Raw genomic sequence first — 17,698 nt, forward strand, 5'->3', positions numbered from 1 at the left:
AATTATCTATATATCGAGTAGTTATTTCAGATCAGGTTTTTGATATAATAATTTTTTTCTTCAGTTTTTTCTCTAGTCAATATTAGAAATTACAACTACGTAAATATTGTTCGTTTAAACCAGAATTTAAACATTGAAATGTGTCAAAAATTTTTTCGGTGTTGTAAAAATTTCAAATAAGATGTTCAGTGGCGTTAAATGGGTTTTTAGGTCTGAGTCTCAAATTATTTGGATCGGCTTCATGGTCATTTGTCAATCTAATTAATCCAATACATGCTCAGGGATGGGAATCGCACGCTGAAGCCAGCACTGCTCACCTGTTATTCCACCAAGTGATAAAAATTGTTGCCTTTATTTATTTGTAAAGTAACTAAAGTAGTAAGAACAAGTCATTATAAAAGTATTGATATCGTTAACATTCAACTGTATTGAGCGGTATAATAAGTAACAACTGTTGATATATTTGTAACAAGTACATACCCTATATAAGGTATGCGGAATATATTCTACCATAAATGGATTCAACCTCAATTTATACACAATCATTATTCACTCCTGACAATACAAGAAAATGCACCTGTATCAATAATCGTCCATTATGCATTTATTTCTCGACATTAAGAACACCCGCCATCTATCAACCTTTAAAAGTGGAATTTAAATTATCGACACTTCCGACACAACGGGTAAATTGTTAACTTTAACGTATAAAGATAAATGTTTTAATTATTATCACTAGCTTGGTTGGTAGCACATCACGGTGTATAATATTTTAACATCGGCTTCAACTTTCAGCGAAAAAATATTTTGGGTTGGAAAACACAGATTAAATTGAATAGACAGACACAAAATATTGATTCAAATTGCTACTTGAACTAACTAACTAGCTGAATTAAGACTAAAACAAATAATGTTTGTACCTTTTTTTAAATAAACATTATTATTTCTGGAAATATAATAATATTGATTCACGCCGATCAATATGTAGTCGCAATTTATTTTATCTTTAATTTCGCTACTGGATTCTGCTATTTCTATAAGCCGGTATTAGTAAACGTACTATAAAACTCAAATAGACATAAAAGTTTTTTTTCGGGACGCTCTTGGGTAGTGTTTCCCGACTTATTTTGTGCCATGTGTTTTATCCTTTCTAAAATTCATATGCTCCATAGTTTTTAATATTAGAATTATTTATTGTTTACTTAAGAAACTTAAATGATAGGTTGTTGTTGTTTATCTAGGTACAATTTGTAACCCTTATGCATGTCAATTTACGCCATCTCACTATGTAATAGTGCCCACACATTGTTAACAAGACACAGCGGGTAAATTTTCAAAACATTTAATGAAAAGCCGATGTTTAAATACGAAATAATTTTAATTTAGTGAGATCCTTGCGCTTGATCCTCGCTGCACAGATATTTCATATAGGTTCCAATTTGGGTAGTTTCTTAAGTCTCCACGTTGTGTTATATCCAGCTGATTTCGATTGGGTCCCTTAAGAATCATATTGCCCCCTGTGGGGCGTTAACGTTAGGATACACTTCTCTAGGGTGTGTTCACTTTAAAAATTAATAAAGATGATCAAAAATTCTTAACTATATTATATTTATTCGTTACTACGAAAATATAGGATTGGAGTATTTCAACATCTTATTATCAATTTACATAATTATTTTACATAAAAATACCATGATATCCTAAGAAAATCTAAAAAAAATGAAATGTTTGACGAGCTAGAAGTAATGAAACACGTAAATGCATTATAAACCATTTAATTGAATCATATAAGATGTTAACAATAATTCTTAATTAACATTGACTGTTGCGGTGCTTGACGTAGACCTGGTGTTCTGGTCGTAATGAGGCGAGGTTTCGGGACTTACCATCCGTGGGCCAAAGGTGCGGCTAAAATTGGACCATGGGCAGCTACGACGGGAGCGTGGGCTACTGCAAGAGCTGGGCCGGCGATCTGGTAAGAGATCTTTAATTATTTACTCATACTCGTATAATAGGTACATGGAAATGTACGAAACATTTTTGCCTTATAACGCAGGCACAGTCACTGGATAGTTAACACTCAGATCAGGCTTTGATTATAAATTCAACTGATTTATGGTGAAAATTTTGAAATTCATGTAAATAAATTCACCAGAAGTATACTTAATACTTACAGAATTGTATTATAACTTAATACAACTACTATGCTTTTTAGTAAAAAAAACAGCATTAGCAATATCAGTGAATTGTTAAGGAACTAAAGTTCTACTACGCTTTTACTACTAACCCTAACAGTGTTGGCGTATGAGGTGGCAACGGGAACTGCAGTCCTCACGATTGGGGCGCTGACCACGGGGGCTACGCCGATACCATGGCCCCATGGGGAAGCGAGAGGAGCACCGTATAAACCAGGGGCTGCGGCGGCTACAGCCAAGAAAGCAGTGAATACGATCTGTAGAATAATAAATAAAAATATATAGTAATTAAAAAATCTTGTAACAGTAGAAGAACTGTATTTTAACCTATGAAGAACTTACTAGAAAAAACATTTATCTTAAATAAACCACATTATTTGTTGTGTTGTTAAAAATTCTTACTATCTCAAAGGTAGTAATGTGGTGTTTTTCAGACAGGTAGTCTAATATACAACAGAGAGGTCGCGACGGTGTTATGACTTTGTTTGTTTCTTTAGAGACCCGAATAGGTTTGGAAATATAAGTTGATGGTCGCCAAGATAAGGGCTAAACAGCGGATCAAGGTTTGTAACTTCACGAGCGTGATACGTGTTGTTCACGCTTTATTCCACTTCGGTTAACAATAAGAGTCGAATTAATTACGTGCGACACGTTATTGGCACTTGTTCGAGAAGGATGACAACCATGTAACTTAAGCGCTAAAGCAAATACAATTATCCACACTTAGCTTTGACACTGATTTTGTTAGTCAACATAGTTAATACAATTCGTATGCGCTTCGAAGAGTTATGCAATGAATTTGTCGCCAGTGTACGAGATTCATTCTAGAAGGTAAAACTTGTAGGCAAATAAGTCTAAGACTTCTTAAGTTAAAACAACCCAGCATTTATGAAAGCCAATACTGTGTACTAGAAATATAGTGATGCGTTTAAAAAAAGGATCAAATCGTAGAACTAGTTTTTTAATGTCTTTAATTTATATATTATTATACCCTGAGGAATATATTACCCCTTTAAAATATTGTTAAAATCATCTTGAAAGAAAATGAAATAAAGTATGAAAACACATGATGTTTTCGCTAACTTCTGACTTTACATAAGAAAATAACATATGCAAAGGATACAAGTTACATATTTATTATCGTTGGCATTTAAATATAATTATCTATTTAAGTGACTACTCGAGAAGGCATAAAAATCTCTACCGGCTAGCTACAGAGGTTGACCTCGTAAGGTCGTTGCCGCGTCGGAATGTCAAGTTCAATAAAAAAGCTTAATGCGTGCAAAAATATACAGCGATATCACTTTCACATTTGAGGCGAAGAGTGATTGATGTTATCCTTATAGGAAATTCCAGCGTAACTAATATACGTTTCTTAGGTGTTAATTATCTAAAGTATGATAAGGAACTAGTTAAATTTAAAAGTTGTTTGGATAATAATACTTAAAAAAACTAGCACAAAAAATCGATAATTGTATTGCTTTATTGGTGAACCAGTTTAAATATCGAACAGGCTATTTATTTTTAATTAAAAAAATTCTTACCAGCTTGTACATTTTGAAGGGATGGGGTTGTCTTGAAGTTGTTAAATGAAATGTTAGACCTAATGTGCTCTGGACAGCAAACGTATTGCTTTTATAGTATTTAGCCACATGCTTGGTCTAAATGAGTAGCCCTACCCGATACTGGGCCTAGGTCATCGATAACTTAAGGCTAGACCATAGTAGAGTTAGCACAAAAATTAAATTTTGAAAATACTTAGTGATAGTACAAAAATCTAAATATAATTTTAAGTTTGTATAAAATAATCTTAACCATGAAATAATTATAAAATTAATTAGAGTAATTTTTAGTTAAATTTTAAATCTAATTAAATATTCAAATTAAGAACGAAAGAAAGTTCCGGGCCAACAGTTTAGAGGTGTTTTAATTTGAAAAAGAATACAATTGATATTTCGACGTAATTTATTGCATGTGTTAAAATTATCATATATGCCAATTGCCTATATTTAGTCCAAATGCAAAAAATAATAGCAGGTGCGGTGAACATTCTTCATAAGCTGCTTTACCTTTCAAAACGATAAATCGCATTTTGGAACGTGGGTTGCTAACTATATTTACTTGTCTTGTATTTTCTTATTAGTAATGTTTGGTACTTATTACATCAGAAACTAGCCTTCATTTTTCTCAACATTGAAAGCTCGGGAATGTTGTCAAGTAATAAATTGTTATTTATTAATTGGAATCGGTACTTGAAATTAAGTTATCAGTGCAATAGTTATTTCTGATACAATCGGCAAATCTAAAACCATTGTTATGACAATATCAACTAGGATGTAGCATTTAGTGACGCTTGAATAGAAGTTTCAACAAAAGTTTATTTAACTCATTTTGTGAAATTGTCACTCCAAAACGAAAAGAGACATAATATACTTTGGCAAAACCGTTTAAAAATGGGTAACTGCGTTCCTGGCTGTTAAGGATTATTATGATTATGATTATTAAGGATTACAACAATATCAGCGAGTCCAACGGTTACAGCGACCAAACTTTTTAAATTTAGTTTAGTTTTCTATTTATCCAATTTTAATTATTTTTACTATGTAGGTAACATATATTGTAAATTTATACATGATTAAATCACCATAGTCATGAAAATTAATCGCATTCATATAATCTAAGAGTTATTTATTAATACATTATATTATTTAAAACTTAGAGAATTCTACATAGAAAAATGCATTTGTTTCATTCATTCAAACGCACTACCACAAGTGTAAGCGAGCTTAGTTTGACTAACACTGCTCGAAAGTTATAATAATAATAATAAGCCTTTATTCCACATCTTTGACATACATTTGATTAAAATAAAAAAGATAAATTTATAGGTTTACTAAGATGCAGCCCCTGTCTGGGAGAAGGCCTCCTCCAACTTTTTCCACCCTGTTTTTTTTTTGCTCGAAAGTTACCTAATTGAATATGAATCATTATTTTACTGAATACCAGTAATTGCTTAAATAACATTTCTATTGTTCTTATTCTAAATAAAAATAAAAATAATGTAGTGAAGTGTGAGTGACTATAGAGGAAGGAAGGTAGAAATAATATATTCTTCATCCCGCTGAGTTGTCGGTCTAAAGGTTCCAGGAGCTGTTTTACAGGTATGGTATAGTTATATATGCTCGGCGGTCGGAAGTACTTTGATAGCGCGAATGAAGGTACGACGTCATCCTAATGATGTGAATCGCCGATTGCAGAGCCTAGAGCCGAGACTACTCTGTAACCTCCAATAGGCGCAACAATAATGATCCCGACGTTTTTGTATGAAGGTTCGATATCCTATATATATCCGATATGATATTGAACTTCCATCTCCTTGAAAACACACGGTACAAAACCTCAATATCGAGATCGGGATCGCTATCGGTGACTAGAAAAAAGCGCCCAGGTGCTACAGTAGTCAGTTGTGCTTTTTATTAAAAATAACCATAGTTTCATTTCAGTATATTATTTTTCTAACCATACTTACCCTTGCTTACAAGTATAACTTACTTATTTTAATTCCACATACAATATAACACTACAAACCAATTTAAGTCTATTAATTGGAATTAATGGTTTTGATACTATATAACTAGTCTGGCCATAAATACTGTTACATAAATCTTTTCTTTTTTCAGCTATTTAATTATTTTAAATTTGGTATATTATTTTTGAACAGGTATATTATTTTAATTTTCTTTTTCATGTTCATTATCAAATTACAATATGGAATGGAGTGTTAAAGAAAATAGGATTGTAGTGATCGCCTTGCACATAATGGGTATGGCCGTTATATTTCAGAAACGTCAAAAGCTATGAACCTACTTATATAGTATTATAAACAGATTCAACAACACTTCGTCTGTCGAAGACACTTTGTTAGAACTACAAAGGCCGTTAATGCTGTTAAAGCCAGAATTAGTCAAAATCCCATTAGGAATAAAAAATCTTATCGCGAGAAATGAAGACTCCCGCTAGGACTCGTATTATAAAACAAGACCTGAAGCTCGGTGATTATTGTCTATTTATAGGACCTGCCCTAAATCAACCTTCACAATGAAAAAGAGGATCGATCTAAATTCCTTCTGTCGTGATACGCAGGTGAAAAGCACAGTATATTATTTTTACCGATGAAAACATTTTCACGATTAAAGAACAAGCAAAATAAAAAAGTGTATGCTCAGAGGTCTAAAGAAGCTGCTCAAGTGGTTGGAAAGGTACAACGTGGTCAGGTCAGATCATCCTGCGATGGTTTCGTGGGGCGTATCTTGTCTAGGTGTCACATAAGTAGAATTTTGTGAAAAAGGAGTGAAAACTTCAGCCAAAGTCTATCCAGATACAGTCTTGGATCATGTTGTGAAACCTTTTAACAATACACTCTTTAAAAATTTACTTTGTACTGTCCTGCCGGATTCTGCACCGGGTCACAAGGCACAAACTACCCAGGCCTTGCTTGCAACCAACGTTCTGGACTTTATAAGAGCTGAAGACTGTCTAGTCTTGCCAAGACCTCAAGCCTTCAAATTCGGTCAGTTTAAGAGAACATGGCCTGCTCTAAACAACACGGTGACATTAAGTCTCTTAAAGAATCTTTTGAGCAAGGCAATTTCCCTTGAAAACAGTGCAAAAATCCATAGATTCGTGGCTAAACAGATTAACGGCCTGTATAAAAGCCAAAGGTGGCTATTGGCTATAAATATTATATTTTATTTTTGGCTGAGTCTATAATCAATATGTCGGTATACATTTTAATAATATTACATTACTTTATTTTAAAGAAATGTATTTTCATTTGTAACAGAACTTATATCAGGACTAAGTTTCAGATAGTCGCAAGAAATCATAGATTTATGATTTATAAATAACTGTATTAAAACTTTGAAAAAATAAAATGTATTCGTTCATATACGAAACGCAGAAACTGGGGTCTCGGTGTTTTAACAGGTTTAAACTTAATTATTAAAAACGTGTCACACCGCTCGAGTGTTAAAGGAAAACAGAGTATCAAGACCAATCACAATCCAGCAACGCCATTAGTCTTATTTTTCAACTGTCAGTTTCAATTGTCTCCAAATAATATCTCCAATATTCAGAATTACTAAAACGAGAAAATTTAACTCATTTAACTTAAATTTAACTTTATTTATATATAATATAAGTAAAATATTTATATTATATATAAATATTTTACTTTATTTTAGTTATAGTTAATGTTGCATGTTATTTTGTGTTCTTTTTTGTTATAGATATGCTCTATTGTACTTTATCCTCTGTAGGTGTTTCTTTTTTTATTGTTCCATTTAGAGTTGCCTGGAAGAAATCGCTTGTTAGCGATAAGGCCGCCTAATTACTTATGTAACCGGTTCTTTTAATATGTAGTTTGTATAAGGAAATGAAGTGTGAATAAATAAATATCTGTATATATATATATGTTTGGTTGTATATATATCAATTGTACTAAATAATACTCGTACAAAATATTTATAAGTAGCATGGCATTTAGTCCTAATTTAGAGTAGCATCGTAGGTCTATTAGTAAAATATTTGTTTTACAGGAAAATAGATTGTGAGTATAATTATAAAGAATAAAAATTAATTTAAGTTAAAGCGTAATTTATAAACGATCAATATTTTTTAATCTTAGTACACAGTAAATACCGATTACAGCTGTTATCTCGTGAACTAAAATTTAGTGGCTTATGTGATTTGAGTTAGTTATAACTACTGAATTAAATTACTTTAACTGGGCCCTATAAAATAAATTATACATACAAGACTTCGAATACGACTTGGGCCTTTGTTTATATAAAGCTATGTATAATAATATGTGATAAATTGGTTACAAACCTAGAAAAGCGTAATAGTATATTTCGATGCGAACTTTATGTTAAAAACTTATACATATAGCTTCTATAGATAGGCTATATTGCTAGGTCCTCAAATCAAATCGATTAAAAAAAAACAGAAAGTTTTATCAATTTTTATATCTATATAAAAATTGCTGATAGGACATTGACATACAAATACTTTCATTGTGAAGAATATTACAAATCATTTCATTTGTTACATCGAAATGAAATTCCTCAAAGGAAACAAGTGAAGCGAGTAAAGATTTATGTTATATTTACTCCGTAATCCCTTTATTTCCACAACAACGTTCTTGTCAATTCGGTAATGATTTATGATTGTCTGATAATGCCGCAGGTCAATGACTTGATTCCCAATTTTTTGGTCTAAATATTTCTCTAATATCATATTTATATATTTATTAAGTGATTGTTAAACGTAATTCAAAAATGACTTAAAGAATTAGTAGTAGACTTTTTATTCATTTTTTTAATGGTAAGCTGAGTCCTAGAAAAACCAAACCAATTTTTTAACATGTTTCTAATCTCCGTGGTTTATGGTTACTTATTTATGCTAAGGTAAAAGAAATGATATTTATAAATACAGCCAACATGTTTACACAGCCCAACATTCAATTTACTAAATAAAAATACTTTTAGTCTTGTAAACTTTATTACACATTATGTACAGAATTTAATACGTATATTTGAGCAAGTCACTAGGCAATGATATCACCAAATTTATAGGTAGTAAGGAGAGGCTAAGTATCTAGCTGACAGGTATGGGGAGGCTGGAGCAACTAATGGAGCTGGGGCAGCAACATAGGGTGATGCAGCAGCGACGTATGATGCATGTGCTGGAGCGGCAATGTATGGTGCAACAACGGGTGCATTTGCTACTACGGGTGCGGCAACAGCATGGTTAACAGAATGTGCGGAGTAGGAGCTGGCGTATGGGGCAACGGCGTACGCTGCAGCGGGGGCTACCAGGGCAGCTGGCGCAGCAGCTAATGGTAGCACTCCAGCGGAGGCGACGGCGGCAAGGGCGAGGACAACCTGGAAAATAATATAGTATGTATTGCGTATTCCCTTGTTTTCATATTTTTTTTAAACAGTTTTTTCCGATTCATATTGCTGATGTTTTCTCGAAATTTCATTTGGATTCTTCTAATAATTCAATTTAATAATTCTCGAAAGTTCAGGACTATGATTTGTCTAAAATGATTTAAATCCATAGTAGATGTACAAATTAATATAGATAACAGTTAGAGAGCTACGCTAGATTAGGCTGCTAAATGAATAATACTCACAACAAATTTGGCGATCATTTTGATTTGAAAAGTGACTGCTCACAAGTGGTGTATGTAAAAGGATACGATGGACTGTGTCGTCTTTTGGGGTGGCATTACAATATATACTGTGAGTCCATTTCATTGGGCAATAACACGTTTAAGGAATACATTTGGTATTACACCAAGCAATCCGAGGCACTTAGCTGGCACACTGAGTTTTGACAGACGAGTAGTGCATGCTAATTTGAAGTCAGGACGCGTTTCACTGCAGCTTATGTAATTTCCAAAAAATGGCTTTCTTGGAATATCCATCATAAAATCATTTATTTCTGTGTAAATAAGCATGCCCTTGGTTTTACTCTCCTGGCTCATAAAATAAGCCTTTGTTAGTTACTATTTATATCACGTAAACTATGTAAGATAATCTTTAATAGTGACCCTTACAAACGTACATATAAACTACTAATTGCTCGTTTCGAGGACATCAAAGTAAAACTTGTATTAGTATTTTATCGAAAAAAAATTTCACAATTGTTTCCCAATTTGCTCCATTTCTCCAAGCGCGCTTCCGAGAATCCCAATTAGCTTCCGCGATACGACAAATGTTTTTTATTCGTACGTAATTTGAATCGCAAACTACTACCATATAAAAGGCTATACCCATTCTTGTTAGTCAGTCACATTCTTTACGTGCTAAGGAAGGTTCTTTTGCAAACAAAATGCTTTCTTTCAAATCTGTAAGTTATTGGTAAATGTTTAAAATTTTGAATTTGCGAAGAGTTTTATGGCTCTAGTGAGTTTGTTTATTACTTCCACATTTAAGATTAAACAAACGCTTAAAAAATTGGATTTATAATATAGAATCTAAACAATAATATTGCGCTCATCTTCTTATAAAACATAATTTCAATTTGGTCACTTGGCCTAAACAATTGCACAAAGATATTATTATTTTTTATTTGTCAATAGATCGTGCTTATCGCTGCGGCTTTCGCATCAACCATCGAAGCCAGTGGAGTGGTTGGCGTTGCTCCTGTAGCAGCACCACTAGTGGCACCAGCTCACATTGGTTATGCTCATGCTGTTCCTGACAATGTACCACCATACGCTGCCCAAATTAACATTGAAAGCAGAGCTGTGAATGTGCCATATGCTGCACCCTATGTAGCTCCTTCCTTCTATTCCTCTCCCTACGTTTCTCCGTACTCTGTTCCAGCTCCCTTGGCCTCTTATTCTTCCTACCCTTATGCTGCAGCACCACTCGTGCGATCAGCCTACGGATTAGCCCCAGCGTTTGTGCGGTAGATTTGAAGATATCATGAACTAAAGACTTGTAGCAATAATAAAGTTTTTATATATTTACAAGAGACTTTGAATGGCCTGTACTAATAAAATATCACAAATATTTATAACATTCAATATTAAAATTGAAAATATATATGAATATGTAAAAACACTACGAAGAAGAAAGAAAAATCAATCAAGTCAAACAACATAAAAACCTTTAAACATTTCGAAATGATGATGGGAACTAATTATGAATTATAAATTAAGTTATTTATCAGGTAAAAGGCGACTTAACCATTAACCATACCATAATAGTGTATGTTTTAAAAACGTAACCTAGAAGCGAGGAAAATATATTATTTATAATCAAAACAAAGTCTCGTCGCAAAAAATATTTTTCTATGACAATATATATCTTCTAAATGTTAATTTATTTTTTACTTTTTTAGTTGTTCTGTGTGATATGTTGTGAATCGATATCGATATATCTATATCGTCTCGATTCAAGACCAATTAAAGCAACAGGAATCACGATCACATATTTAAAATATATTTAAACCAATGTTCAAGGACATTAAATTATTCTAATTTGTTATTTTATGCCCTTTAATAAAAAAACATATTTTTTAATTTAAATTTATTCAGAATCGTACAAAAAACAGCCTTATCAACAACAGCTACACTATATACAATAAAACTTAATCTAATATCTATGACATAGACTAGAGTTACTTCCACGCAAATTGTTTGAGTATTGGAGCTTGTAGTACTGGAGAGCCAAACGCATAGGGGTAGGCTTTCGCTATGGCAACGGCAGGGGCTGGAGCTACAACCGGCGCAGGGGCTAAAGCAGGTGCCACTGGTCTGAGAATAGGTGAGAATGGAGCTACCGGATATGCTGGTAGGGCTCTCTGATATAAGGGAGCAGGCACTGGGCCAAATCTTGGGTACGCGGGCCCGAATACTGGTGCTGGAAAAACTGGAGCAGGTAAGGGGGCAGTGAATGGAAGTGGCGCTGGTACAGGGAGAGAAGCCGGTACTGGGAGAGGCGCCGGTAACACTGGTGCTGGTGCCACTTGAACTGGCAACGGCGGTGGTAATATTGGTGCAGCGGCTAATGACGAAGCAACCGCTGGAAACCCTGGTGATATCGCGTGTATTGATCGTATCGGTGATGGAAAGCTGTAGAATGGAGCGTATCGCACTATTGGAAATGACTTAACGGCTGCAACATGTGCGTGGGGTGACAAGTGTCCAAAGCCGCTAGCTTGACAGCTAGCTATTAAGACAGCCATAGAAATTATCTGCAAGAAAATTAACTTATTAGATACATTTATTTAAAAGCTGCATATTAAGATTTGTTCAAATTATTGATACCTACGATCTTTGTTAGAGACATGGTGTCTGCGACTTGATCAGTGGAGTGGTTATGTGGAAGTATATTAATATATGTGACAGGACACGTTATATAGTTACAACTGTTGCAAGCATTGTTTCTATATCGGTATCAAATGGTTTCACTTTTCATCGGCAGGACATATGCATACCCAATGAGTGATGATGCGGACATTATGAGCACCGAATATGTCACGCACTTGACCATTGATGGGTTGTTTACATAACGTAAGTAGAATTGTAGGTTGTACGAGTTTCATAACATTGAGTCGTACATTAAAATCATTAAATAACAAAATTATATTTTGGGTTGGAAAGATTCGTGTGCAAAAGTTGTATAGAAGCTTCAAACGAAATTGTTACATCAAAGAATTAGCAACAGTAATTTACATTTGGGGCTATTATCGCCATTACAAAAGACTTTTATTTGTGAAATAATTGTTCATTATGAATCCAGTTATTCTAAAGCTTTTTAGCATTCCAAGGTTATCAAAATTTTCCTGATATTTATTTATAATGTAAAGTAAGTCACTCATTACTATATTATAACTTAAGAGTCGATCGTGTAATCTCTTTCCCTACTACACGTATTGCCCAGTACTCAAAATGAATGAATCATATTTTCTATGGAATAAAATACTATGGCGACAAATTTTAAATATTCCTTGATAGTTTTATGTAGGTGTAGTTTGGTTTGTAATATAGAATATATTCGTAATAATAAACATTATAATTCCAGTATTTATCTTTACTTTGTAGGGAGGTATAAATTTGTTTTTTTTTTTCAAGATACGCTCGCGGCTTTAAATTTGGTAAAACATAATATTGATATTAAATATCTCAATGAACAATGAATGGAAATTTACTACGAATCAGTTTTAAAATAAGAAAAGAGTAATGTTATCAGCCCCAGACGGTTAAGGTAAACGAACGATATTGTGACACTTTCAACGTGACTATGAGTTACAACGATAGCAAATAATTTCGCAACTGTTTATTCTACAATACCATTCAAAAAAGCAAAATAGTCTAATTTTGAGTAATGACTTTGACGAAAAGAGCGAATTAATGCGTTAGTTAAAATAGTCAATGATTTGCATGATTCAGAGCTTAATAGTACCTACATTTACAATGTTCTATTTACATTTTTCTATTATTAATCTGCTAAAATACAAATCATTTAACTGCTAGCGTTTTTTTGTATTTTACGTGTCCTAAAAAAAGTTTGCATTTAAATATTACTATTTATAGACAACTTTTATTCAGGTTTTACCAATATGTAACATACATTATTTTTATATTAAACTCCAGAATTTATTTCTATTTTACGTAAGAAAAGGCTCATGTAAAAGGAACATTTAATTAATCATTATACCATTCTTCATTTAAGAGCTACAATTGGAGCAGGTGCTGCATAGGTTAGTGGTGCCGAATAAGGAGAAATTATTCTTGCAGCTGGTGCGAAGCCTGGAGCATAAGCCGGCGCGTAGGCTGGGGTGTAAGCTGGTGCGTATGCTGGTGCTGCAATAAGCGGTGCTGAATAGACACCATTGTAATTCCTAGCAATGTACTGGGAGCTGGATGCAGTGACAAACGGAGCTGGGGCGGCAGCTACAAGTGGAGCTGGTGCAGCTACCAACGGGGCGGGGGCGGCGGCTACAAAAGCTGGCACGCTTGGCTTAGCAGCGGCGAAGGCAAGGGCAGCGAGGAAGACAATCTGGAATTCAATGTCAACATTAATTAATAAATTATGTTCAAGCTATTCGGTGTTAGCTTTAAGCTGTCAGCTCTCCGCATTATTAAGTTCAAATAATAGAAGTTAATTAGTAGATACCTTTCCGATCATTTTGGTTGTTGTATGTTATTACAAGTGTACTGTTCGGTGACATTAGCCCGCTTTTATACAAATAAAGTAAGATTCACCTTGTAAGTTTCACCACTGATTGCACTAGTTACTTAGACGCTGATCACGCATTGAGGGCGTACGCTCGTTGTATAGGTTTTACGAATATATATCACACTTCATGTGATGTAATAAATTTGGGCGCGTTATCCATGGCGGCAAAATTAATAAATTGAGGATATGTAGGTAGAAGTAGAAAGAGAAATAATATTCTATTACCTTTTTTGAAGTTATAATTTTTTTGACGCGTTATGGAAAAATGATATTTTTTAAGATGCGCGCGCACACCGTCACAATAAACCGACACCCTGAAGTTAGCTATAATCAACATTCTATGTTGTGATATTTAAATAAACTTAATTTAACTAGATAAAGCGTTATAATAAAAGTGTCATGTTTTCTATAAACATAGATTTTTTTTTTGAATAGATCTTTATGTTGTTACGCCAAGGACGTACACAGACTTTTTTTTATTAATATTGATAATTTTCACGAATTGGTATACATTATGTATATAGCAAGTGTGTCTAATAAGTCTGGATTAAAGGCAAACCAAAGCTACAGACTCAGTTCGATCGAGTTATTAAAACCTACACATCCGCCAAAAGAACATTAAAACATTATCTCTTAAAGAAGTTAAACAAGATTTAATTTCTTTGAATTTTGTTATAAATCTGAGTAGATATATGTTAGAATACGCGAATTTATTGTTAAATGTTTCAATCATTATAAAAATAAGTTTACGCATAAATATTTTGTGTTTCGGGTTATTTACGTCGGATAAATATAATTACAGTAATATTACAAAAGACCGAAGCAAATTTCGCTCCATAAAGTCATACTAATAGCTTGCATTTTGCATTGCGTTTTAAACTTTTCTGAGATTTTCTAAGATCTACATACATTTGCCACCGTTAAATATCGCAAATAAATATGTACCCAATGTAACCCAATTTTAATAATCATCGGATTTGTTAATGCTGAAATATCTCACCTAAACTATAGAGAACAAAACTTTACTATTATAGTTTCAAGTTCTAAATTATAGTTATAAGGGTAAAGGAGAATGAGGTCACTGAAGATATCAGTAAAATGGCTTCGCTAATGAAGGTTCATAACACCTAAGAAACAAGATAGGCTTATCTTTGAGCTATCACTAGGTTAAAGTTAAAGTAGGTTAAATCGAAGATTTTACATTAAAATTTCAATTATATGACACCTTACAGCCAGGATCCTAATATATACATACTTCTCACGTCTGAGTATAAAGTCTAATATTTAATTTAATCCTCATATAATTTTCTAATATTTAAATAAGATTTTTGAAGAAGAAAATAAATAACCGCTAAATTTAACGTTTGACAGTTTTACGCGCCAAAAAATCAGAAATACCAATGTTACGTATGTAACATCACAGGTACAGGTACAGTGCTTTTGCTTATTTTGTAATGGGGATATAGAATATAGTTAAAATCCAGCAAATTTAAATTTATGTATGTCTGTTGACTAATCGTCGTAGTATTTTATCTCGGAATATAAAATTTTGCTTTCTTAACTTTACACAAATTTTTAAACTTTGTTTACTGACTTTAACGAATAAGAGCTAATAGTTTAGACTTCACATTTTCACAAGTTAAACTCACATGTCTCACATCCGTGAGTAATGTTTAGCCACCTTTATCGACTAACATTCGTTCATTTTAATTTATTTCAGTAATGGTATAAACTTAATTACAGTTGAGATACAATTTTGAAGGACCAGTTTAAGAGAAAGTTAATAAAAAGTTAAGGTTAGAAATTATTGATGTTTGGTATTAAACATACAATACAAGATGTGCGTAGCATATCACAGTAATGTATTCATTAATCATAACTCTTTATCATATATTAGTTATGAATGCAAAGAGAAAATCATATAACGCTGTCACAGCCTTACATAACCATATGTGATTTATAAAACTGAAAACAACATACAACATTTCCCCAATATAAAAAATAATTTTAGGTTTGCTTGTTGTATTTAACAAGAAATGTCAACTTCAATCTATATGAGCTTGTAAGTAAATTATAGGATCTTGATTTTGTGGATACTTCCCGAAAACCATTAAAAGACATTGCTTTAAAAAAATATAAATATTGTTTATTCAAAATGACTATCACTTAGGACTATACAACGGTGAAAATTAACAAGTGATCTATTTGTAATTTATGCTATCTTAGTTTACCTATAGTCCTATAGTCTCGGCGGTTTGGTAAATGGCCGATTAATGGGTTTGAAAGTAGTTGGTTCAATTTCCCGGTTATACGGCTGTGGGCTTTTGGATATTCTTTTTGGAGAATTCCTATACTTTGCTTTGTATAGAACAGAGCGTGCCGGAACTCTTAATACTCTGTAGGCTTCTAACTTCGGCCTTATAAGTATTATTTTCGTCTGTGGTATAAACGTATGAACGTGTGGTACCGCTTTCAACTTCAAGCTATGATGGTGATGCGGATGGTGATGATGATGGTTGTGTAGGCCTTCTGGTGGTGGCGCAATATATGTTAAAGGTACTGGAACCACTTCCACTGTTGTCTTATATTTTTGCGGTTTTTTATCTGGTAATGGGAATTGCTGGGGACTTGGTACTTGTTGAAATGATCCTTGTGGTACTTGTGGAGGAGGTTGGGGCGCAAGATATTCTCTAAACACATACGCATTCTCGTTTGTTGGTAGTGCTTGGACAAAGCTGTTGTCGATATTAGATGGCACAGGTGTAGTTGCTTGTTCCTGTTCTCTTGGAGTTGTTGTTTTGAACGTTTTCTGACCAAACTGCGTAGTAGACTCCTTACTGGGATCATCATTAGGGAAGTTCGCTACTGGTTGTGGAATGAAGTTGAATCCAGGGGGAAATCCAAATGGATAAGGAGGTAAAAGAATTGTTGCAACTGGTGCAGCGGCATTTGCAGTTGCAACGGCAATAGCTACGTTTGGATCAGTGGGCTGGTTTTGGGGTGGGCTTGTCGGTGGTGCAGGTAACACTGTGCTCCTTGTTGCTTCCACTATGATTGGTGGGGGTGCGGACACTGGTATAACTTGAGGCGGTGCTGGAAGTACTGGCGCTACTGGAACTTGCTCCAGGACTGGAGCAGCTACCAGACGATTGAAAATCCTTTCGAAATACTGAGAACTTGCAGCTGTCACAATTGGAGCAGCTCCAGCTGGTTGAATTTCATGAATTCCCGATCCATATGCTACACCGCATAAAACCGTAAGTACGGTTAACTGAAAAATAAAACATATTTTGTGATGTATAAATTATTGTATAATATAAAGTTTTGTATACTTTTATTTTTAAATAAATTGTATTACCTTTATTAAAATAATCATGATTATTGCGATCCCTCGCGACCGCCTTTAGGTACGAAATGCGGTCGTCAGGAAATAGAACCCCGTCTTTTATATAGGTGTAACAAATTTTGCATTGTGGTGTGGCAATGTGGACGGCGTGTCGGAATACCTAATGGTTCCATGGGTAAGGACATGAACCTTGATGGCTAAAAATTGTATGAAATTACGACGTAAGAATAATAACTAAACGCCCGCTGGGAAAGTACCTCCTTGTAACCACATTGTATTTTAATTAACTGTAGGTATACTTGTAATTAAACATTAGAGCTAACTTGTACGACGTCCCAAACATGATTCCAAAACTTGGGATTGTATCTGAATAAGATATGATGATATGTGCTACGAGA

General features: G+C 33.7%; 3 protein-coding genes across 3 annotated transcripts; all 3 read right to left on the reverse strand.

Moving 5' to 3' along the window:
• Window positions 1-1,759: 1,759 nt before the first annotated feature.
• LOC123709999 (larval/pupal cuticle protein H1C-like) lies at window positions 1,760-3,790 on the reverse strand. The gene is made up of 3 exons (XM_045661652.1): window positions 3,740-3,790; window positions 2,288-2,452; window positions 1,760-1,972 (listed from the first exon to the last, which is right to left on the reverse strand). The coding sequence occupies exons 1-3, from the start codon at window positions 3,749-3,751 to the stop codon at window positions 1,883-1,885; spliced, it is 267 nt and encodes an 88-aa protein (XP_045517608.1). The 5' UTR covers window positions 3,752-3,790; the 3' UTR covers window positions 1,760-1,882.
• A 7,600-nt stretch (window positions 3,791-11,390) lies between these two features.
• LOC123709486 (skin secretory protein xP2-like) lies at window positions 11,391-13,903 on the reverse strand. The gene is made up of 3 exons (XM_045660878.1): window positions 13,892-13,903; window positions 13,511-13,774; window positions 11,391-11,966 (listed from the first exon to the last, which is right to left on the reverse strand). Exons 1-3 carry the CDS (start codon window positions 13,901-13,903, stop codon window positions 11,391-11,393), a joined length of 852 nt encoding a protein of 283 aa, XP_045516834.1.
• Window positions 13,904-16,193: 2,290 nt separating this feature from the next.
• On the reverse strand, window positions 16,194-17,330 carry LOC123709487 (ras-associated and pleckstrin homology domains-containing protein 1-like). The gene is made up of 2 exons (XM_045660879.1): window positions 17,313-17,330; window positions 16,194-17,225 (listed from the first exon to the last, which is right to left on the reverse strand). Exons 1-2 carry the CDS (start codon window positions 17,328-17,330, stop codon window positions 16,194-16,196), a joined length of 1,050 nt encoding a protein of 349 aa, XP_045516835.1.
• Between the last annotated feature and the right edge of the window lie 368 nt (window positions 17,331-17,698).

This window comes from Pieris brassicae, chromosome 5 (assembly GCF_905147105.1).
Source record: "Pieris brassicae chromosome 5, ilPieBrab1.1, whole genome shotgun sequence".
Taxonomy (NCBI): Eukaryota; Metazoa; Arthropoda; class Insecta; order Lepidoptera; family Pieridae; genus Pieris; species Pieris brassicae.

Coding starts and splice junctions, on each gene's coding strand:
- LOC123709999 (XM_045661652.1), bottom strand. Junction 1,973..2,287: donor CATACGCCAACACTGTTAGG/GTTAGTAGTAAA, acceptor ATCTCTTACCAG/ATCGCCGGCCCAGCTCTTGC.
- LOC123709486 (XM_045660878.1), bottom strand. Junction 11,967..13,510: donor CTCCAGGCTTCGCACCAGCT/GCAAGAATAATT, acceptor ATTTTCTTGCAG/ATAATTTCTATGGCTGTCTT.